The sequence below is a fragment of the Lathamus discolor genome, chromosome Z (assembly GCF_037157495.1).
Source record: "Lathamus discolor isolate bLatDis1 chromosome Z, bLatDis1.hap1, whole genome shotgun sequence".
Lineage (NCBI taxonomy): Eukaryota > Metazoa > Chordata > Aves > Psittaciformes > Psittacidae > Lathamus > Lathamus discolor.
The window spans coordinates 80,413,796-80,439,247 of record NC_088909.1 but is presented as its reverse complement, the minus strand read 5'-3'; the positions used below and the strand labels follow the sequence as shown (position 1 = coordinate 80,439,247).

Sequence of the window (25,452 nt, the reverse complement as noted above, 5' to 3'; positions counted from 1 at the left end):
ATATTTCTGTCCCTTTTTTAACCAGTGGTGGCTATAATGTTCTTTAGGTTTCACTGGGTACTGATTTGTTGGATACTGACCTTTTCTGGACACTATGGTTAGTGAATAACTTCTTTCAATATATTCTTTATCAGTACTTTTTTCAATACCTTGTTTATATCTTTATCAGTAGCTCATTTTTGTCCTAAGCTCACGCAGGCTCAGAAAAGTGGGTAGTAGCAGAAGAAATAGAAACCACATATGGAAATCCTCTCTTGCTCTAGATTCTGGGAACTAGATTCCGGAAATCTGGAAATGTGGTCTAAGTGTTTGCATGAAAGATACAAAGGGTATTGTGTTTGAAAGTCTGTAGTTACTGTGTTGCCTTGAGATGGGATAATTTTACATCTCAACAGCATTTCTTAAATTTTATGATCTCAAAGTACGTTGACATAAAAATATTCTGTTCTGTGCAAAGGAAGCATGAATTAGAACTAGTTTTGTTAAAGCTCATTAACTTGAAATATCTTAACCCATACATAGCCAGATCTTTTCGTCAATATTAATTTTCACACTTTACTTTGGCCCATGCTAGATGCAAAGAACAGATAAGTCCAAAGAAGGCAATGATGACATTAAATGGCACCATCTAAAGCCATCCAGATAGTTAAAGGAACCCTTACATAACAGCTTTATACCACCTTGCACCATCTATGCAAAAAAAAGTTCAAGCCAAAAGCAGCCTGCAAAGCAGTAATTGTAAAATTCCCAGAAGTCAGTTGAAAAACATTAATAAGAATACCAAGGCTTCACATTTACACTATTATCACCACATTATTGTGGTAGTTAGGCTAAGAACAATGCATGTTCTTAGAAAGCAGTCTAATTTTTATGTCTTTTCACATCATTCAGCACAGAGAATTCTTTATTACCACGTACTTAATACTAACCCCTAATAGACATTGTTCCCTTACTGAAAAGCAACCCTGGAGACAGAACCTGCCCTCTTTCAACACAAGAAGAGTAAGACTCTTTTATGGTTTCCTTGACTATAGGTTGCCATGACATGCTTCTTGTAACTTGCCTCAATACACTCAGCATGTTCACCTGAAACTTTTTCAGTGTTTGAAAACACTTGCACAGTATTTAGACAGCAGCTTCACAGACCCACGTTTGCACTTGCTGCACATGCAGTGCACAGCAGACATCAGTCAAAAATCTGTCATGACTGCTTGCCACAAATTCAGTAGCTGAATTCTGACCAGTGACTTAGGATTTACTCCAGAACCTGCCAACTCTACAGGACTGAAAAATTCACAATTTGCCACAAATGTGTACTTTGTCCTCTTTGGATTGCACCTATGAATGGACAGAATTCTATTTTCTCAGTGTAATGATACATTTTTAAAGAACAAGAGGGAACTCCTTAAGCATCTAAAGTGTGATAATTTAAATGAAATTCATATGAAGCTATGGGAATTTATGCCAAAGTGTTTGCCTGTGCTGGCCCAAAATTTCCTGCTGAAGACGATATACATTTGCTAAGCTAAGAATGCATTTTCCACTGTCCAGCTGCTAGTTAAGATTAATGACTGCTTTGTAGTTCCAATTAAACTCCTTTATCATCAAGAGGAACCAAACAAGTTTTGATTTCAAAAGTACTGCTTAAGAAAGAAGACGAGGGCTGCATAACACTGACATTTTATTAGAATTCATTTGTAACAAATGGAACTTGTGTCAGCAAAGAACTGATTTTCATACAGACTTTCTTTCGCCACCAATGTAACGAAGTAAGAAAATAAAAAGCACGCCTTTCATTCTGTAAAACACTTACGCGTACTACTAATTAGAGGTAATTGTATCTTTTTTAACAAGCCATTTTACAAGGTAATTTTTAAATTTCTTTTAGTCTATGCATCCAAAACAAGAGCAAAGAACACAATTTTTTATTATCTTTGTAAAGACACTCCAAGCTTGAATGGCAAAGCCACATAACAGATGGTTATGATGAGACCTGCAGCCTTCTGATATCTGTGGAGTATCAGGGCACAAAAAAAAAAAAAAAACAAAAGAGAAAAGAAAAAAAAAGAAAAAAACTAATAAAACTAAAGAAAAAAAGGAGAGAATAAAAGGAAAAAAAGCAGTTGCATTTTTTTTCCTTTTTACATGTTCTGCGTCTTTTAGATACACATACGTGGATTTTAGAAGCAGTTTCTTACAGATGGGTTCAAGTTGTAACATTATTGGGTGTAGAATCAATAGGGCAGTGCATAGTACAAAGGTACATATAGAAAGTGCAAATCTCCCTAGAGGGCCATTCCTTCCTCCAGCCATTTTCTCTACTACCTAAACACTCAATTTTTTTTAAAAAAGAGCTAAATTAAACTTCTGTACAAATAATTTTTGTATATTTTGTGGGTTTTTGTTCTCCATTGCAGCTAATTATAAAATTAGACATAACTATACATATAAACAGCAATAAATAACAGCACCGTACTGGTTACGCTGATGAAACCAATTTTAAGGTTGGAAATGTATGATGTATGTAAACACAGATGCTCACTATCCAAATTAATTGTAGAATGACTATATATAAAAAAAAAAAGTGGAATGCACATCAATGATGCTAACATTTATCCTAAGAAACATAACTAAAATGAATATTTAGTTGTACAACAGTTTTCCTCACAATTTGGATCTGCTTTTTTTTTAACTCCCTCATTTTCTTTGGGGCTTGCATGATAGTCTGCTAGGGAGAACACACTGATCCCTTTACAGATTCAGTGTGCAAGAATCTTCCCTAGTCCATGTTTCCAAAGTGATGCTTTTTGATTACCTTGTTTTTCTGATCCCCTACATTTGAGCTGAAGAACACGATCACACGACATAACCTGGGCACTTCAATAGTTATTTTAAAATATAAATCAAGGAGGAAGAAGAAAAGAAATATAGTGCACATTCTTCTCTGTTTCAGGTGTAAGTTACAGAATCTCACTCTGAGGTAGCCTTCTATAATACTTCTATTCCATATATATATATTTATGTTTTTGTTTTGATTTTTTTTTCCTTTACAAAAGTACTCAAATGCAATGCTTGCTGGAGTTTGGTCTTTCATATTTTCCTTTCTGCTAGTACCGGGAAAAGTTGAAGAAGAAGAAAAGTTGAGGTCACACTGACAAGCCATAAAAATGCTCCTATTTGAACCCCCAAGGAAAGCATTCCTTTGATACTCATGTACTGACAATGGCAGGAGGCATGATGGAAAACAGGGTCAATGTAAATGGCATCCTATTAAAATTATCAAAAAGTACTTTGTGCTGTTCACAGAATTTTCTTTGTTCCCTGGAAGAAAACTAGTGTCATTCTCAAGTATATTCTGTGGGCTCAGTCTCGGTAGCCTTACGTGAACCCTCCCACTGAAAGCAATTGCTTGACTTTAACAATCTGTTGACACAAGCAAATGAGCAGGACTTGGCCCAATTTTTTTATTTTTTTTTTTTTTTAAAGAGCAAAAGCGCTGATGATGTCAACTACTGCTATTGTACTGCTACATCTCTGCAATGATAACACTATAACCAGCGACACAGTGGGTTTGAAAAGCCAACGAGAAATATATTTTTAATTTGTGGGCTCATCTGTTGTTGGAAATACGGAAAGATAAAGGGCCTTGACTACCTATGTGTTTCGGGTTATCATTTATTACCATCCATACTTGATTAGAAACTGGAAATTCATAATTTTCAAAATTTTCTGATACATGTATTAAAATGTTTGAAAAAATAACAAAGATATGAACAAACTGAACTAAACACAAATGAAGGCTAACCTAAAGAAATGCTATTCAAAATAGGCATCAAATATAAGGCACTCTAAATGTAAAATTAAAATAAAACCCAGCATCCCCAACCAATGCTGTATGCCACAAAACGTTTGATTTCACAGAGCAATGTGTGTTTGGCTTTGCCCTGTTAAATATGATAAATGTAAATTATATAGAGCACACTATAGACAGTATACTATTGAATACAGTTTTAAAACATCTTAATACCTAGTATATTACAACATTCTCCCCTCCTAAAGGGATATGCACTGACCTTTCCCACATGCACACCTCCTACATTTTATAATATGATTTCTTATTGCACTATAGTGTTACAAATATTGAACTTCACTGGAAGCCTAGATCACATACTCTGTGCGTGTGTGCATGTGCATGTGTGCATGTGTGTGTGTGTTTAAGTGCCAATGTGGATAGAAATATTATTTGGGATAGAGATGATGGTCAAATATCAATGATGTGCATTCCTTGCTTCCCTTTGAAACAGAAGTTTATGGACCTTGGAAATGCAGAGATGATAAAATAGTAGTTTAATATAATTGCAGTATACTGGAAAAAAGTCTTAATGCTTTGATAAATCTAGGTATGTAAAAACTGAAATGTATGTGTGTGAATATCTACCTTTCTGTATCTCTGTAACTACACAGAGATTTAGACAAAGGTAGGCAGAAATAGATACATATATATATATATATATATATAAAGAGAGAGGGTGTGGGTGTGCATGTGTGTGCATGTGTGTGTGTTAGCAGCATCTTTATACTTTGCGCCTCCCTGTTGATTCCAAAGGAAACCAAAAAGCCCCAATTTGATTTAACTGATTACAATTAATATTTTTTTAAACCAAAAAAAAAACCAACAAAACTGTAAAAGTAATATCTAACAAAAGTGTGGTACTGTAGATAAATATAGGACTGCACAAAAATGTGCACATTTTCAAAGTGTTTAACATTTCTACAGCACAATATTACAGGTTACAATTCTACAGCTTAAAAAAACTTCTACAGTTTTTAAACAAAAAATTAAAATTTATGCAACCTTTTCTTTAATTCACTTCATTGAATGATAAACTCTTGTTAAAAAAAGGAAAAAGTTTACACAGTTAAAAATGAAGCACAGGTCAGCAGTATCTTTACAATACTAAAAAACTAAATCAAGGACTTTCTTTTTAAACATTCCCACATTTTCCCTAAAGTGTTATGATGAGCAGTATGATGGGAAGGGGTGATGTTGAAGTAAAGAGTCCACTTTCTTTGAAAACCCAGGACCTGCACTGAACTGCAGTTCTCAAAATTCCTCTTTGCAACAGCATAAAATCCTGAACAAGATGATCGTTCTTTCTGATTAATTTCCTCTTCCCTTTAACTTCAACCAAAGTCGAACCCTTGAGGTATCTGTAAATGAGATCCTTCAGACGCCTCAGTGGTCAGGATTCTTTTATTATGGTTAGGTTATTAAACTGTGAATTCTTGGTCCACATGGAATAGTTTGTTGTTGTTGGGATTTTTTTTGTTGTTGTTTTTGTTGTAAGTATCCCCGCTTTTTTTTTAATTTTTTTTATTTTTTTAATTAATTTTATATATCCCCAAAAATTGCTCCTTAGCTAAGAGTTAAGAAGTACTTCTAAAGCACATTGTATGGCTCAGAAGCGGCTCTATGGATCTTAAAGGGCCTGCAATAAAAATCCACGATGGGCTTTTATGTTGCATAGTGATCAAAGCTGCCCAGATATTCCAGTGCGGCTCGATAGCAGAACTGGTATTGATCCTGGAGAAAGAAAGATAGACAACAAAAGCATCAAAAAGCCAGCTTGTTGGTTGGTTTCTATTTTCTTTCAGTTAAGAGTGAACACTTTGCTGCTACAGACAAATACACCACAGAGGCTTGTGCAGTTCAGCAATACTCTCTTGCTGACACCAACAGAAAACCAGCCAGTTGCACCAGATGAAGACAGGCACTCATTTAATGCAATAACATTTTTCACAGAATGCAGCTTCTCTCTGTGCAGAGACTACACATCCATACACTGACCGTTTGTTATTTCTGGATTAATATAACATCAGCATAAAGCTTTCTTCTTATGGGAGCATGCTAAAATGATTTTCCCCCACATATTTAGGTAGCAACATATCCAATAAACTGAATAGCAAATACAACGCACTAAGTGGCAAAATTCACCACAGCCTTAAAATGGCATGCTGTATGGAAAACCACCAGGTTAAAAATGATGTTAAAGAAGCAAATGGAATCCCAAACTTCCAGTAATATAGGCTTTTATGAACATGTGAAGATATCTTAGCCTGTGTCAAGAAAAAGGCCTAAGAGAGAAATACACAGCTAAGACACCTTATTGACATGAAACAGATTGCATTTCAACCTACACGTAGAAGCAGAGAAAAGTTCAGTGTGGTAAGAGATTTGCTTACACCCCTGGTGAATTCAGCACTTGGCATTTTGTGCTATTCTAACCCCCACCAGCAGTCCTTTTGCACATTTATGTAATACTGCATGCTAAAATGGCACTTCTGTGTACTCATTTCCAACTGCCATTTAGGGTTTAAGTATTAAAAAAGAAAAAAACTGAAAAGAAATTGCCTCTGAAATCCACCCAAAATATCATGAAGCCCTGGTTATTTATCTGAAAGTGCTATGTGGTAACCCCACAAGGGTCATACTTGTTAAGATCATAATTAAAATTCTTTCGGAGACCATGAAACACATTGGATATTTGCGTCAATGTAGTGACGTGATCGCTAATAGTTCTTTTCTGCTTCCTGTTGGAACAGTGTTGAATGCATTAGATATATGCATAAATTTTAAGTGTATGTGTGGTCCACGTGGAATTCAAGTGCTTTGTTTAGTAAGGATTAGATTTCCTGTCAGTTTATATTACCAAATGACAGACTGTTTTCCACAGCATCCTGAAAGAAATCAGTACACAACACTTCTATTTTCAGCAGGGGGATGAAAGGTAGCACGTGCTGATAAGTCGAAGTAGGAGGAGAGAGAATATATTGTGTAGCTGAACTCTGTCAGGTAGGGTTCAAGTAGCATAGATTTTCTGTATACTGTAGTTATTTCTTGGAACAAAACTAATGGAAAGCAGTCATTTTTCATTTCGCTTACCCAGAAGTATGATGGTAATTGAAAAGAAATGGAATTAACTCTTCAGTTTGGTCATAGTGATTTACTTGGCTAACTGACAAGATTAAAAATAAGTATCTTTATTTTTCATATACTTTATTTTATGATGCTGGCTTCTTGAAAGACTACCCATCTTTCATACAGCAAGTTTAATTTTCTTGTAGAAAATGGCAAAATGTGGGGAACCATTTTAGATTTCACAGACTGTCATCTAAAGGCTAGTGTCAATCAAATCATACTTAATTAATGTATGACCTAAAATGTTTCCCTTCTCCCATCCTTCTGCTTGGTTTCCTAACCTATTTGCTTTGGCTTAATTCAAGCATCCTATTCAGAAATTTAAGTAGACATTAAGCACAACTGGAAATGTTTAAGTATTCTTCATGACATGACGCAGTTCCAAGCATTCAGTCACCAAAAATCAATTGATACTGCTTAATCCTTTCCTTATTTTTCTAAGGCACTCTTGTTAGCATAGAAATTACTTACACTATGGTTTTCTTGAATGTTGAGTTTACCATTATAATTTTCAGACCAAAAAGCCACTTACTTGATGACACAAAGTAAGAAAACCATTTAAATAATGGTGTCAGTCTGAAGCTGCGAACACCACTTTGCTCCCGCAACAAAAAAAAACCAAACAAAAAACAAACAGTGGATCCTCCTGCAGACATAATTTACCTCCTTCTTTATTACCACACATTTCTGTCAGGAAACAAAGGTTCAAATAAAAATAGGTAATGCTTATAAAAATATTGTTTTCCTTAAGTACCACAGTTTAGGATCCACTACTGACATGGTCGTATTCTTCCACAGCCTGGAGTATCTACTGCTTTAACAGGAAGTAGTCCTTGCAGTACCTTTATGGCAGGTTTTAGACTGTAGTCATACAGTCACTTAAGATACAAATGTATGTACAGTCTCTTACGTGTGCATTCTTTGGCTGTGGGAATATCCCCTCTTTTTCATCAACATTGTATATAGACACTGTTTTGCTCACCTCTGTCTGTACCATGGCTGGCCGCTGTGTCCTTAACATTTTGACAGTCTGGAAGATATCTACAACACCTTCATATCTCATTCTTTCTAACACAATGCTCAGGGTTATGAATACTCCAGTCCTTCCAACACCCGCACTGTTGCAATGAAAGAAGGAAAAAAGAAAAAAAAAAGAAAAGAAAAAAAGGAATGTTAATTGATAGTTAATGCTGAAAGAATTGGCTGCTTGGCTGTTAAATCATCTGTGGTTAGAACACACCACATGTGTACAGATTTCTATATGCGAAAAAGCTCACTAAGCAAAATTCCACAGCAAACTACCACATTGCATTGGGAAGAATAACTATGCTCAAACAAACTTCACTTGCTACTAAGTACTTCCTGACTCTCCAGTCTTCACTGCAAAGTGACTTAGTTTATTCATCTAGATATACAGCAATCAGTCATGGTGAAGGAAAATAAGAATGTTTGTTGCCAATAACTTAAGCTGGAATTGACAAAAGTAAAAGAAGCCAAAATGTATTTTACATGCTTTACTTTACCTCATTCACATATATGCTGTCTTTTATACATCTTCAGTGTGTTATCTTCTACTTTGAGTTAGAAACAGTTGATGGATTTTCAATTAATGTTGAAATTGTTTATACACATTACAATTGAAGTAATAAATACACAAATCCCTTAAGACACAGCTTTTATTAAAGTCTGGGGGTGTGGATATTTAGCTTTCCACTACTGATATATGTAAACTGTGTCTGTCTACGAAAATGTGAAATATCTTCTTTGAATATATGACTTGTTTGTGTTCTGTTCTGGCTTGGGTTTCTGTTATTAGCTAAATACCCCCAGGAACAGATAGAAATTCCTGTAACCAATAGCACCAATAGTTATCAGCTATTGAAATTAAACAATTACTTATTCATGAGGACAACACTTGGACAAAGAGACAACTAACTACACAGAAAAAAAAAGATTTCCCAAGTCTGAACTTCTATGGGTGGAAATTAAGCACCCCAACATCTCACTGTGGATGCTAATAATTTCATAAGGTTTTCTCCAGTGAAATAGACTTGGGAAGCTGGAGATTTATAAGATCTATTCAGCAGACAGGATAGTGAAGAACATGAACAGCTGGGAAAGACTGAAGAACTCTGAACATTGACACGGACTATGACAGAGATCCAGTGAATTCATAAGACTAGCGCGGAAATTGAATGTCCAAATTGTCTGATGGTATTTTAGTTTTTGGTCTAGACCAGCGTACTTGTAGGGCTATTAAATGTATGTGATTAGATTTAGCAGTTTTGCATAACCTGTGTGCCTTTGGAGAGCTGAAGCCAAAGGACAGTTGAGATACAATGCAACAAAATATTATGCTGACAGTGCTGGTTTACCTATATGTGATGACAATGGTTCTGGACACCTAGAGCAACTGAAGAGTAGAGTGTAAGGTCTCCTTTCCCTGACACGGTAAATTAGAAAGCTAATGTCTAAGAAACATACTGAAAAAACTACTGGAAAAAACAGCACTAGAACCTGGCTGGACTTCGTGTGATCTAAGCCTGACAGCAGTGTGATCTAAGCCAAGCAGCTGAGAAAGCAACTAGCAAGTGATAGCAGATTGCCACTTCCTGCTCCTGTTCCATAGTTCAAAGATATGAAAAAAACAGGTGTAGTTTTCCAGCTTTGTGTGAGGACTTCTAGCCTCACGCTTTAGTTAATCACTTTAAAAAAACTACTCAAAACTCTTTAAAAATTCAGCAAAAGGAGGGAAATGTTCTGCTGTCTTGGGTTCATAAGAAATCAGAAAGTATCTGGAGAAGCCATTTAATGACGAATGCAGACAAATACAGAAAGATCTCAGTGCTTGCAAATCCATCAAATGTAGTATTTTGTTAAAGTCTGTAGGAAACCGACCCTGCTCCCCTGAAACTGGCAAGCATATTTTAGCATTGTACAAATTCCTTTTAGAAGATGCTTAGGATTTCTGAAGAGTGATGGAAGTCCACATTACTAACAGCAAAATGATCAGCTGATTTCCAAGCCAAAGACCAAACTCAGTTCTACCACAACATTTAACGGAGCAATGCAACATAGTTTTTAAAGATCCTGAATTCAGAAAGTGCTGAAGGCACTATTTCATTTTATAGTATGAATCACTGAAGTTTAAACAGTTAGAAACCAAAGCTAGGACGCTTTAGTGAGCCATAAGGAATGTTTTTGTGAGAGAAAAGTTTATTGAAAAGTAATCTTGAATGCATGCTGGGAAAGGGTGGTCTTTCTTACTCACCAGCTAAAAGATGGAATAAAATATCCAAAATTGATTGAAGTGAAAATTTAGCTTCAGGGTAGATGCTCTTTCACCTATTTTTTAATTAACTGTCTGATGAGGTTAGATATTTTTAAATTGTGACACACTGATCTATTTGTAAAAATGACAGAAAAGGAGAACATTTTAAAATTGTGGGTGGCAGGGGTTTACTATATAACAGAAAGGAAATTTGTAAAAAATGTGTAGAGTGGGAAGGAAACCACAGGAAAGTGGCACTAGGGGAGTTTGTCATTTGAAGAATTTCTCTTTACAGGAAAAATCCTTAAAAATGCATCATGGCACAAACTGAAGACATTATTACTGTAATTCCACAAAGATTAGGAAGGGCAGGTACCGAGGATCTTATGCTTCCTGAAAGAAACAAATAAACTTACTAATTTACTAGGGACATTTCCTATTTATGTAAGTTGACTAACATTAGTAAAGCCAATTCACATCACCAATCTCTAAATTGTCATTACAACGATGATAAGACCTTTAAAGACCAAACTATGATGAATTATACTGGATTTGACTTTGTTTCTATCAAAGTCAATTGCAGAAGTCACCATAATTTCAGCATGAAAGATCACACCCATTTGAAAGGGAGATATAACCTACTGAAAGCAGTATTTCATTGCAGTCACAAGCAGACAAGTTTGCATGGTACAAAGAACTTGGAAGAATACAATCACTTTGCCTTCTTATGTATGTCTGCATAAAGGCATAAATATTGCTTATTACTCCTCTGCTCTCAAAACTCATTAATGTCAGTAAGAATAAGGCTTGTTCTTGTCACAGTTGTCCTTCATCTTCCCCTTCCAAATGAATCCCGAACACTGTTCTGCAATGCTGTTCTCCTTAGCAGGCCATAAAAATTTTGAGGTACACACAAAAAAATAGGATTCAAGTAGCCCAACATATATATTTTTTGTCAGTCTTTCAAATTAGGGGGCATACGGAACTTTGTCAAAATACACTTGTGTTTTAACAGTTTCTGGTCGTTCCAGGCTTTGGAAGGACCAGAATCCCTCTCCCTCTGTACATTCACATGCTCCAGCAAACTTGTTCATTTTGTCTTCATGTGAAGTACTAGGTCACCACTTGGCTTGCAGGAAGAACTTGGAATCTGTATCAGTATGTTGCATCTCTGTTATATAAATAAAAAAGATTTCATCTACCAAAAATAATTCAGTGTTACAAAAATGAGTACCTAATATCCTAATGGAATTTATAGATAACAATTTATTAAATAAGAGAGAGATGATAAAGATATTATTTTTGGCCATCTGCTATAGACTCCGATTACTGTAGAGAAAAAAAAAAAAACCCACAAGAATATTAAAATGGCCCACCCTGGATTACACACCTTGCAAGCTGTTTTTCATCAGCATATCAATTGTAAAAGAACTAACAGAAGTCATCGTATCAAAAAACTGGCATTAAATTCTGATGTTAGAGCTCACCAATCCAAGCCTCAGTGATTTTTTGATAGGAAGTGTCTCTAAACATTGCTTTCTATTCCATTCCCTTTCTTGAGCAAGATACCATTTTTATTTATCTCATCTTGATTGCTATGAATGTGCTACTGAAGTGAAACTAGCTTGTTTACAGGTAGTAATTCCCTCCAATACAACAGCTTTACTTTAAAAAAAACAAACAAAAAAACCAGATACAAAACCTTGTGATAAGGCTCTTCTACTGCTTTCTGTGTCTTGCATTGACCAGGTTGTTTATACCCTGCACTAGAGACTATTTTAAGTGAAGAAAAAATTATATATTCATATATTTTAGAAGAATCTTTTGTGTATAAATTGAATATCACAGAACAGTTCCTGTTTTGCAAAGCAGTCCTATGTGTTCCTTTATATATCTATTTTATTGCATTTTCTGATGGCTCACTATGAAATTCTATTTACATATACAACTATAAAGCAATCAGCAATCAAATTAGAAACAAAAATAAATCTGCAGATGAGTTGTTTTGAGGCTTTGTTTACTTACCTGCAATGAACAGATATTGGTCCGTCCTGACCAAATTGCTCTTTTGTCTTATGAACTTGGCCTATGAAGTCAATAAATCCTTCTCCAGACTTTGGCACTCCTTGTTCTGGCCAGTCAGTGAACTGGAACTGCCTCACTGTTCGGGACTGGCCATCCTTTAACAAAAGACGCAAGTAATGTACCCCAAAACCATGTTCCAGGGCTGAAAGTCAGTCAGCCAACAACCGAAAAGACAATCACAAACAAAGGACATTGAGAAGAGGTGGGAATGGCTAGGATCACGTTTTTGAAGACTCCTTTAATCACAGTACTGGCTTGTGCTTTGGACACATCGGTCCAGAAGTGCAGCTTCCATAACAATATTTCATTGATTCTGTTCTGCACTGGATAGGAGAGTTTTCTGATATTCTTCCTGTTTAAAAAACATATCTGAGACTAAAGACATAACAATCTCACCATGTTTTTAGTAAGTTATGTTTTGATTCGTATATACTGCAAATCCTTTACATACAGGACATGTAGAATAAGGCATCCAGTCTGACTCTCCATTCCCTACATATGCCCATTTAGTGCATGGCAGGAATGAGACTGATGAGACTCATTTAGCAACTACACTCTGCAGATATCTTTAGTAGTATGGTACTTTCTATGAGGTGGACATAACCCTGGAGTAAGATGGGTCAAGACAAGCCAGCTGTTTATAAAACCATCCACTTCCCCTCAATCACTGTAATTTAATTCACTAACAGCTTGGACTCAGTACAAAATCGGAAGAAGGGCTTCCTCTCTCAAAACAAGTTGGCTGAAGCTGTTAATTCGCTTTGGTTAGGAATACTAAAAAGATTGTTTAAAACTGCAGGACACTGAAGCATGGTTATTTTCATAATGAAGGCATTGAAAGTATTAAATGCCAACTTCTGCTGTATGCCTATTAAATGTGCAAATGGTCAGGACACATAAATAGAGAAAATAAAGTACAAATGGATTAAGTAAATTTGTTCTGAGTTTTCAAGCTTTGTTCTTGATGATTTCGACACTATCAAACTGCACACCTAAAATTAAAAGCATGGGCATACAAGCATGAGCACATGAGTTACTAATGCGAACTAGTGCCTCTGGACATGTTTCCTAAGCACCCATCTTGCCATGGCTTCAAAATGGTCTAAGTGAAGCTCTTGAAAAAATGAAATTATTACAGGAGATCCACCCAAAAAGCAACAAGTTATGGTGTAGGCAAGAAAACTATTTACTTTTTAATTTTTACTCCACCACAAGCACTTAGCTATTACAGACCTTTGACAGGAAATAGAAGAGATTTTAAATATAACCAAAGCTTTTATGTTTACTCTGGTATTGTGGGTTTTTGCCTCCCAAGTCTCAGATGAGTAAGGAAAATAGACAATAGGTGTATGTGCGCCAGACACTGCTCCGTAAGAAGACACATATACACTTCTCTGACTTATTTCTTGGACTCACTACCTCTTATATTCCCACTAGCTCACTGAGACAATTCAGTTTTTGCCCACTTAATTAATTAATTAAATACTTAAAAAAAAAGTTCTAAAACATTTATCCAATTTTACTTCTTGTGGGCATCAAGAAAAAGAACTAAATATTTTCTGTGAAAATGGCATTTTGTTAATGCAGACTTCTCTCAAAATGGTCCCTGTGATCCCATTTTCCCCAAAGACAGAATGAAATTACGTCCTTCAGATGGCCTTGGGCATGACATTGATTAATCAGTAAGACAAAACAATAGGTTGCTTCCCTTAAAAATAACATCACATTCTTCTGAAGTAAAGAAAACAGTAAGACTGACTCAGTTCAACATGCTGGTTAAGGAGATAGAAACTCTTCAGCAAGTTCTGACCCTGACAGGAATTACGCTAGAATAACAGTAACTTCTGAGACATAGAAAAGATAAGAAAGATGCTGCTTTACTGTCTACATTGTCATTGGGAACACCACAAATTTCTATGTGCAAAATAGATTTGATGGTAAATATTTATTTTTCAGGTGTGTCTATATCAATTGTGTTGGTATATTTCATGATCGTAATAAGTCAATAATCCAGTGCAAGTCTGTGAAAACTATTCTGATCTAGTTTTAATGGCAATATTTTCTATTATTTAATGCAATTTAATGAGCACAGAAGTAAACTTAGTCTAATGGTAGAGTACCATAAAAACATGCTGGGAACTGATCTGCAGTTTCTTACACAGTTCCCTCTGCTATTGACATCATAATCAGCACTCCTTTCTTTTAATGAGATGCTTGTCAATAGCAGCCCAAATATAAATGCAGAATTTTATTAAAATCTTTACTTGTGACAGTTTGTACAGTTAGTTATGAAAACATGAACTTTGAGATTCCCTGTGGAGCAGAGTGCTTTCAATGTATCATCCTACTGATTGGCTGATGACTTGGATTTCTTCTTGGTCATCACAAAGGATATTCAATTGTCTTTTGATGAGGCTGTAGAATTTATAATAACAGTTATTATTAATATTTTAGACTAAAATGAGACTGCCCCAACATACGGACCTTGGAATTTACAGAGAAAGTGAGTGTAAAGCAGTCAGAAGCCATAGACGGAAACAGTTACAGAGGTCAGTTTCACCTTACAAAAATTCACAGCTTTGTTTCAGAAACAACAGAGAGTTCCACATCAAAACTTGCTGCTGACACCTCAAAGGCAGTGTGCTTCTTTTCTTGTCCCTGGTGAATAATTTGCCTGCTTGGCTCTGCCAGAACATGGTTGGTATTCTAACATTATGGATGGGTTTTGAGGTAAGAGGGGGAGAGGCTGGTTGTAACCACTGCAGCATTTACTCTGGTGCAACAATTTAGCTAGATGGGCTCAATTACTGGGTGTAAGAGGCATAAAAGCCTAACTACAAAAAAACTATAATGTACATTTTTATAAGTAGAACCCACTGCTTCAATTAACTCTGGGAGGAGCTATAGTCTCCCAGCACATCTAGAAAATGTAAGATGGCCCTGTCAGCTTGCCAGTGCATTGTTTAACAAAATTTGGCCCATGAATGTAAAGACATTTTTAAGATTTAAGAAGCAATGATATGTGATGGTAAAACACTGCAACAGCCACTGTGAAGGTGGATGTTTGCTTTTTAAAGTAAGTGTACTAATATCAGGTCCAAAAAAATGATTTCTGGCAAAATAAGTTATTCGACTCTTTCAGAATTTTTACTGGTTTTCTAGCGATAAGTAAACAGACTTTTGTAAATACCCTAGTTCTATAAACTCTTGAAAGAACTTTTTGGAAATACATACTGTTTGGAGATACTTCAACTACATCTGTATCTTTTTGCTATCATTGTTATTTTGTGATCTGAGCTTGGTGAACTATGTCACATAAGAGCTCTTCCAGCTTGAGATGGAACAGATTTTTTATAAATGATCTGTGAAAACTGTCAGCACAGTTGTCGTGGAACTGACTTTGACTGCTACGCTTACAAGTGTGGCTAAAGACCGATGTTAGGAGGCTGTTCACCTCCACTTTTGTTAAGTACAAATAGGTTAAGGTTAGAGAAGATATAAGTGATATAAGGATCATGTGATCCTTACTAGGCTTCAGACAGAATGGAAGTCAGATTAAGTTTGTCTACAGTTTCTTCCAAAATACACTCACCTAAGTCTCATTTGCTAAATTAAAACATTCATATGCTGACTCAGTTACTGACTGTACTGTCTAATTAATTGTCAGTAGTACCTAATTTTGCTTGAAGCTTACATTAAAAGCAGCAGTCTAGCTAACTATGAGAAAGCCTACTGTTGCGGATGCTGGCTGGCAGCTCCCAGTAATCACTCATTCCTGGACAGTACATCCTGCTATTTTACTTGAATAAATAGTATTCTACAGCTTTTACAGAAATGGAGGCTGTCAGTAATTTTTCTTTCCATGCAGACTAAAGTCCTACAAACCACAAGCCTGAGAAATGCCAAATATATATTTAAAATTTATGTATATTTAATCTTAGATCAGTTCTTAGTTTTGAATTCAAGAATTTGGATAAGAAATACAGTATGAAAATGAGGATGCTAGGGTCACAGCTGCACATATCTAGTCTGAAGATATACACGAGTGTTGAAAATATGCTATGGCAAAAATCAAATTATAATGTGCAAAGCTTGTCAAGCTTTTCTTACAAATGCTATTTGCTGTGCAGTTTTTAAATCTCAGCGTATTAACCTTCATACTCACTCAGACTAGAGGGTGGTGCAAAACAACATTTTTACAGCTGTAAGTGACAAAAAATTGCTCCCAAAAATGATCAAAGGAAAAATAAGGAAAAAAAGGAAAATGGTCCTCAAATCATCTAATGCATTTTGGCACAAATAGTTCTTCAGGACTCTACAAAGCTGTGCTTCCTAGATGTTAGATCTGAGTAAAGTCAATTGTTCTTACACAATCTTGTAGAAAGTGTACCCCTAGGGTTTTTCTAATAATAATTATAAAAAGAAAGGGAGAGTAAAAGAGAGAGCTTGACATTATCTTTTAAACCTCTGTGAACTAGTGTAATGCTCTATTAACTTACCCTTGCATCTGTAACCTTGAATTCCCTCAGAATATACTGTGGCATGTTGTACTCTGCCATTGGATCTACCACAAAATACTGATATCTGGCTGAGCGCTCTGCAGGCCAGTACTGGTGGCATTTTTCCTACAAAATAAGGAAGCAAAATACATTTCCTTTTGTTTGAGACCACTACTATAAACTGGTATAAAACCTTTTTCACCGAGGTAAGTGCAATACTCATGGAAAGAGCCATTAGTGACAAGAACATGAATTTTGTCTTACTGCAAACATGAAGATCCATACCTAGAATAAATTTGATCTTTCTGATGACTGTACACCCGAACCTGTTTATACTTCTGCTCAGTTCCATTATTTATCACTGACAAGGGCTATCACTAGCCTGATTTTCCGTACAGAATGGAATTTAAATCTTGAGGCCATCTTCAGTTTTCTTTCTTCTTCCCTGTTGAAGCAAGTCCCCCTGGCCTCAGTCTGCAACCACTAGCCATGTCTCGAATCATCTCTATTCCCTTGATACATGGCCTGACTCAGATTTCACTTATCACATACTGGCTTCATCTTGATGTAATCCTGTCCAGATAGTAAACTGCTTCATTCTCTCCATTACGTAATGCAGCACTTGAATGAGTTTAGGACTGTAAACTGGATGCTGAAACTTTAAAGTTCAGTGCTGTGAACACACATAAGACATTCAGATCTTGTACTACACTTTCTTCTACCATCGTTAAACAGATGCTGCAAAAGTGGAGTTTCCAAATAAGAAATTTTTGATTTTAAATAGACAGCAATGCTCTCTGCATACCATGAATATCAACATGCAAACTCAGCTGCTGAATCTCAGTGTACCCCACAACAAAATGCCTTCTCTAGCTTCTCTATTTTACTACACCTACAAATTAGAAAACCTTACATCTGGTGACCAACCAATGCCACCGATACTTAAAAAGAAGGAACTTAAATCCTCACCTTACTCTTCAGACATTCAAACAACAAAGAAATATTTTAATAAAAAATCAATATAACATTGTAGGAAAGGAATATTACAGCACTACTCACTCTGCCCATTTCTCGTAGCTTAGTGAGCATGACCACAATTGTAGAATTATGCTCCCAGAGCATTCTCCAGAAGTCTTCAGTTGTTTCTGCTAAGGGACCCTGTGTAGCTATATAAGCTTTTTGTTGCCTATGTTGAAAAAAAATAAATTAAGAGTAATATTTTAATCAAAAAAGTGAATTGATACACATGTTCTGTTTATATGTAAACATTATCTAGAGGAAAAATTTATATACTATTAAAAATAAGTACATTAAAATCTTGTTATGATTGTTTAATCAAACTGTGACTTTTTATTTTTAGAACTTCAAGAGGGAAATTACTCTGCTAATATTATGATATATGTCTTTATCATTATTATTAAAATTTTATTGCAACTCTAATAGCCCAATTTTGTATGCTGTAAAAACCACTTACACAGTTTTGTTGGTTCATTTTGTAGAAATAACTGTCTAACAATCTATTAAGTTTAGGAATTATAGCATCAGTTTCTTTATGAACTCCTTTTCAACAGTCTGATGCCTCCAGCAAAAGTAAGGAAGGAAATTCAGGAATGGAGCGCACTGCATTTCCAGACCTAAATATCCTACTAGTAGAAGCTACCACCAAGTTCATCAAAGCCTCTGGATCAGCAGCTTTATAAGATGACCACTTAATGTCGTCTTGCTTCTTTCAAACAACAGAAACACCTTTGTAGGCGACAGTGAAGATGAAGGCTGTTTCCAATTATGACCTGAGGCTCAGCAAATGACCTCTGCAGATACCCAGGTACACCTAAACTGCCTTACGGAAACTAAACTGTTTCTCTTTCATGCCTTTTTCTAGCTGCTGCTTAAGTCAGCTAAGGGTATATTCCTCTGTGCTGTTATGAAGATGCTCCTAAGCTGTGCAACTATTTATGTATAAAATGCTTTCGGCAGCTAGGTCCAGTCTTAATCAGTGTTCCAAGTTCACAGGTTATCACCTTGACACAAAGAGTGTATCATCTCCTATATGCTATTTCTATGTATCTCTTTAAACCAATAACAGTGAAAATACAGATGTTACAATCATGAATATACTTAAAATCTCAGTAAAGTTCAGCATGCAAAACATATTGGGAGCTCTCAGTGGTTTAAAGGTAGGTAAAAATATAGTGTTTAAGACTCTATGATATTTACAGAATTTCCCTGTATTGTATGGGTGAAAATCTAAACCTTTCATTAATATTTAAAAAAACCTCCCAGTCAACCATGGCATGCATAGATAATAAAAAATAAAATTCAATACTAGATTTTGTTATTTGCAATAAAATTAGATATATAATTTGTAAACTTTTAAAACAGCCTACATGAGAACACATCAACGTAAATACCTGTATCCATCAATGAAACTGGCATTAATATAGTCAGAGCCTTCTACTCCTCGGATTGGTTGCAAGCATACCCTTGTAGACTCATATGGCATAATATTGACAAGGCGATTTTTGAATTTATTACATGGAAGATTGGCACTGATGAATCTTGAAGTGTGAGCCTTAGAGCTAGCAAGACGCTGTTGAAAATAAATTAAAATAATTAAGGACAGGTATAACAAAAATAAATCACACTATCACATTTCATGATGTCTGCTAATATCAATTAATGAATAATTTCAGATGCTTATTTTTCCATGTTCTATTGCATTACCTAAATATTTGCAAAGCTTATTTTAACACCTTATAAAAGTTTAATGTCTGCTCCATTAATACATATGGACAAATCTGAGTATTAAACCATTACACAAACACACATTTCAAGCTATACAAACAATGAAGAAACAGCAGGGTTAAACCACCCTCAATGAATGGTTCTTGTCTGGACACTGGGGATGGAGTTGTACATTTCACAAGGGACTGTCTCCCTAATTTAAAATTTTAGCCTGCTGATATCTTATATTTTGATTACTGGAAACAACTGGTGGAGGACAGGGCAGCATTAAGTGTTACACCATTTGGTTTGGCTTCCCACAATATAAAATCCCAGTACCTTAAATTCCAGTTCCATTCCTGTGACATTCTCTCCTGTTTCTATCTGTGTCAGCTTCTGGATATATGCATACAGGTTTCTGGCTGGCACTTCGGTATTTCCACATGTCACTGCTTCTAGCAGTGCATCGTGGATAAAGATGTATTGGTCCTCAGTTTGAACCATGTAATTCCTCTGCGCTCTCATTAGAGTTACGTGGCCATAAATATCTACAGTCTTTTCATGCTTTATTCTCTCTAACATGGCATCTATCACAATGAAACAGCCAGTCCTGCCGACTCCAGCACTAAAAGAAATGAACACAGGAGGAAAAATATGAAGAACTATTTCATGCATTATGTTTACTATTATGGCATTCAAATTTTAAAGTTTTGCAACACTGATTTGAATAGCACATTTTTCTGAATGTGAACATCAGTTTTTATGAAAGAGATTGTCACCCTGAAATAAGTAAACTCCTTTAGCACCCATTATAAGCAGTTGAGAATGTGGAATGCTTTTATACGAGATCTTTGCATCTTGCAGTTTCAGGCTTAATAAATAAACACATTGCAACATGTTCTAGAAACATACGTTCTTAAAAACAGGAATTACTGTGATGATGAATCCTCTACGAATTCAAGCTTTATTTATAGCATGATTTGTAACTCATTAAACATGCTGTTGTTGCTAGTCTGTTTACATAAGTAAACTGATTGACCAACGATAATGTTACAGAAATGGAGTCTTACATATTTCTATGGTACTTTGGAGGTAAACTTTGTATCCCTCTCCCAACTCTGTCAGCCTCCAACTATTCACACAGTTTGTTCTGTCCTCTGCTCCTTCACTTAGCCAGGCCATACTGTTACTCTCTGCAGTGCAAAGACATAACTACTTAGCTATGCTAGCTGTAGGTTGGGGAAATTCTCAGCTGGCCACTTCAACGTCTGTATAGCATCTCTAGGAAAATGTAAGAAAGATCTGGAATTACCAGAACCTGGACCAGGACACTCAGTCATTACCTTATTTCAAAGGACATATTATAAAAGTGCTAAAATATGCTCAAAGACAAAGCTTGAAATCACAGCATTGAATTAATGTCAAGACTGGGTGAGCAGTATTTTTCAGACAGAGGCAAAGTTAGTGCTTCCTCACAGGTTCTGAGTTAGGTCAGTTGTTGGTTTCAGACAGGAGGTGAGTGAAGTCACATCAATCCTCATGAGGCCAAAAAAAATACTACTTCTTAGCTTTCTGAACAGTAGGAGACTCCTCAGGAACAACTCTGAGCGAGAAAGTTGCTTCCCCTCCTTGTAGGACTTGAGGATAGAAGAAGACATAGGTAAGCTACCATGAGCTTGGCACAAGAATAAACCTTGATGATGAAATATTCAGTTGGATCGAAGAGAATTAAGCCTGTCCCAGTAACAGACCTTCTTAGCAGCAGTTTATTTTTATGATACATGCTGCCAAAATGTGTCAGGCTTCCAAAAATTTTCAGTCATTTCCTGCCTGTCTTTAAGGTATTGTCTGTTGCTTGCATGGGCTACCTTTAGTAACTCCTGAGGACAAAGTTATGCAATAAGGAGAGGAAAAAGAGACTTAAAGTTTTCACCTTTATGTGATTACTATTAGTCACACATGATCTGTTATTACACATTTGGCATAACTGAATGGGAATGATGTAGAAGGAATATGAAAAAGAATACAGAAGCTAAGAAAATATGCTGAAGGTCTGAATATGCAAATATATCTACAGGATTCTTTCATGGAGCTGTTTGGGCATAACTGTATTGAATGAAGTCTTCAGATGGATGACTGTCTTTTTACAAGTACATGACTGAATTTTATGAAGTTTTGTTACAACTATTAGTATACATACAGCTATATAAAGAACAACTGTCAAAGGTTTTTGTAGATCATTTTTATATTTGGGATCAGATCATGTCTGTGACAATAAATCATAGTTTCTGGTCTTCTAAATGCTGTTTTTAGTTAATGGCATGAAATGCAGTACATGAAAGTATAGCAAGCAAAAGTTTATAAACCGTCAACATACTGATATTATCCAAGCTAAGGATATTCAAGAACACCAAAACCTGCCATTTGTTAGAAAGAGATATAAAGAAAAAAATAACCTAGCTCCTAGACAGCAATTATATAAACCCCAAGATCTTCTCACTGTTTGTATATCTTCACGAGATATTAAAAATCATAGGTCCATTCTGAAATCAGTAATTAAGGGTAACCTTTATTTCTTGCATGATTCTTTAAGAATGTTTGCCAGTTACCAGAAAACTGCATTTACTTACAACCAAGTTAGAAATAAGTACAGAGCAGAAAGATGTTTTAGTCTCACAAAACCTAAGTTTGGTTTCTATGATTCCATATTTTCTTATTGTTAATCATGTATTCTTCCCACCAGTTTCTCTTCCTAGAAGCAAATCCCCTTCAAACAGCTGAGGACTTCTGCTAACACACCAAATACATCAATCTCAGCTTTCTTAGGTGCCACTTGGACAAGAATTAGTCGATATTTTAAGCTTAAGAAAACTTATCAGTCAATGATATTGATCAATGGGAGTTGCAGAGAAAGAAAATACACAATTTAAATGATGGCTATCCTAGCTAAATGGAAATTCATTTGCCCTGTATAATAAAAACTCTGCATTCCAGGAGATGTTAGTGACCTTAATGTTGGTAATAATCATGAGGAAAAACTCAACTATTGCTTTTTTTTTTTCCCGTGATTGCAAAGAAATCATAAGTAGCACACATTTGTGTCTCAGACTGGTTTATATAATATTTTAAACCATTCCTCAAACAATACCTCTTCGCATTCAGTTTTTATGAGCCTAACTAGTCTAGGCAAGTGAGAAATAAGAAGGTTTGACAGTGCAGATGTTCTCAGCAGTTTAGAACATGGTTCTCTTTCCTACCATGTATTAACAAATTAATGTTTCAGAACTGTGTTTATAATGGTATACGATATTTTTTCAGAATTACTAGTTTACAGGCTTATACAGAGGTGGTGAAGACCATGATACCAGACCAGAGAACATTACTAAGCACCAATGTTATCATAAGGTTGGAGGGACTGACACATTACATTTATTGAGGCATTTGGATCCAGCTGGCTCCTGATGAACTCCTCTACAGATTATTTTACCCAGCAAGAATGAAGTGTTCAGGACATTCCAACTTTGCCAATTATGAATGAACAATGTGTCTACAACTTTACCTTTTTGGTTTCCAGGTAAAAATTGAACCAGTGCTATGAATATTTTAACTTCGTTCCTTTTTGCCCCCACATGCCTTCAAACTTCAAACTCCAGCAGCTTCCTATACAAAAGCAAGACACTCTCCTATCTTTATCATGTTTCTCCTCTTCTGCTATCATACAGACTTAACATGGTACTGATACACTGCTCAGAAGCCATGCAGTTTGAATACTCCCTAATAAGCCAGTTACAAAAAAAAAAAAAAAAAAAAAAATTCCTATCTATCTACTTTCTGCTATAAATAATTCAGCTAATGAGAATAATTTCACAAAATAATTCTAAATTTGTTATGGACTTTCTTTCCCTTTTGTTTTGCATCTTTGGTGCTATTTTCAAACTTATCACTTGAGCTAGTGAAAGATACTGTTATGTTTACAAGCTGAAAACCTAACCAATCTATTTAATAGGCATGCCTACTAGGAAACTGTTATTGCTTCAAATAGTATCATTCATCCTAATATAACATTTGTTTTCAATTTCTAAAAACATGACTGACTCAGTCCCATGAGCTGAAACATGTTTAATGTCCTGTGATGCAATACAGCTGCAATTCAGAAAAAGAAAAATTAAGAGGCATAAGGGGGCCATTTCACATTAAAATCACTGTATGGATGTGTTAAAGGTTGGCTTTTGTGATTAATTTGTAGCTGTTTAAATGATGACCCTTTACGGATACTTCAGTGCTTTGGCAGAGGAAGGCAGTGTAATTTCCAGTATTCACAGATCATTTAATTGGAAGCATAGACAGTAAAATACAGACCAAAAATCATTTAGGACATTTGTGACTCTTATCAGGGGAAAATTTTATTGAATATTACAATTTCAGACTGAATGAAGCTTGCATTTATGAACTGAAAGTTCACAGAACTCCTTGTGAAATGGGAAAAATATAAAAATGCTTGATTTTTATTGAGGAACTTAATATGATTAATTAGATTCCTATCCCACAGAAACTCTGCAGTAGTTATGACAAGGGCAATATTTATAGTATTCTCTCCTTTTCCTGTTAGGAAAATAGAACACAGTTGCAAATCACCCCTCTGTCCAGGAAGGAGCAAAAATGCCTCTTATGAAACTACAGAACATCAGATCTGAAGGGGTACATCTGACTGAAATAGCACAAAGACCTTGTGCGAAGAGAAACTAACGGAATTTCAAATTCTGTTTTAGAAGAGATCATAGAATCATAGAATAGTTAGGGTTGGAAAGGACCTCAAGATCACCTAGTTCCAACCCCCCTGCCATGGGAAAGGACACCTCACACCAAACTATGTCCAGACTGGCCTTGAACACTGCCAGGGATGGAGCATTCACAACCTCCCTGGGCAACCCATTTCAGTACCTCACCACCCTCACAGTAAAGAATTTCCTCCTTATATCCAATCTAAACTTCCCCTGTTCAAGTTTTAACCCATTACCCCCTGTCCTGTCACTACAGTCCCTAATGAAGAGTCCCTTCCCAGCATCCCCATAAGCCCCCTTCAGATACTGGAAGGCTGCTATGAGGTGTCCACGCAGCCTTCTCTTCTCCAGGCTGAACAGCCCCAACTTTCTCAGCCTGTTTTCATACGGGAGGTGCTCCAGTCCCCTGATCATCCTCGTGGCCCTCCTCTGGACTTGTTCCATGTCCTTCTTATGTTGAGGACACCAGAATTGTGCACAATACTTCAAGTGAAGTCTCAGGAGAGCAGAATAGAGGGGCAGGATCACCTCCTTTGACCTGCCGGTCACACTCCTTTTGATGCAGCCCAGGATACGGTTGGCTTTCTGGGCTGTGAGCGCACACTGAAGCCGGCTCATGTTCATTTTCTCATCAACCAACACCAGCAAGTCCTTCTCCGCAGGGCTGCTCTGAATCTCTTCTCTGCCCAACCTGTAGCTGTGCCTGGGATTGCTCTGACCCAGGTGTAGGACCTTGCACTTGGCATGGTTAAACTTCATAATGTTGGCATCAGCCCACCTCACAAGCATGTCGAGGTCCCTCTGGATGGCATTCCTTCATAGCATCATAGAATCGTAGAATAGTTGGGGTTGGAAAGGACCTGAAGATCATCTAGTTCCAACCCCCCTGCCATGGGCAGGGACACCTCACACTAAACCGTCTCACCAAAGGCTTCGTCCAATCTGGCCTTGAACACTGCCAGGGATGGAGCATTCACAACCTCCCTGGGCAACCCATTCCAGTGCCTCACCACCCTTAAAGAATTTCTTTCTTATATTCCTTCTCTCCAGTATATCAACCGAACCACCCACGGTGGTGTCATCGGCAAACTTACTGAGGGCGCATTCGATCCC

At 36.3% G+C, this 25,452-nt stretch overlaps 1 protein-coding gene across 1 annotated transcript in view; it reads right to left on the bottom strand.

Annotated features, from left to right (window-relative positions):
- Positions 1-1,725: 1,725 nt before the first annotated feature.
- The window catches only part of PTPRD (protein tyrosine phosphatase receptor type D), a 297,658-nt gene continuing 273,931 nt past the window's right edge, over positions 1,726-25,452 (bottom strand). Inside the window, exons 25-31 of the mRNA XM_065661688.1 lie at positions 19,898-20,183; positions 19,246-19,424; positions 17,894-18,020; positions 16,835-16,960; positions 12,276-12,430; positions 7,962-8,097; positions 1,726-5,584 (exon numbers count right to left, since the gene is read on the bottom strand). Coding sequence (XP_065517760.1) covers positions 5,516-5,584; positions 7,962-8,097; positions 12,276-12,430; positions 16,835-16,960; positions 17,894-18,020; positions 19,246-19,424; positions 19,898-20,183 — 1,078 coding nt within the window. The 3' untranslated portion in view covers positions 1,726-5,515. The remainder of the gene's footprint in view (positions 5,585-7,961; positions 8,098-12,275; positions 12,431-16,834; positions 16,961-17,893; positions 18,021-19,245; positions 19,425-19,897; positions 20,184-25,452) is intronic.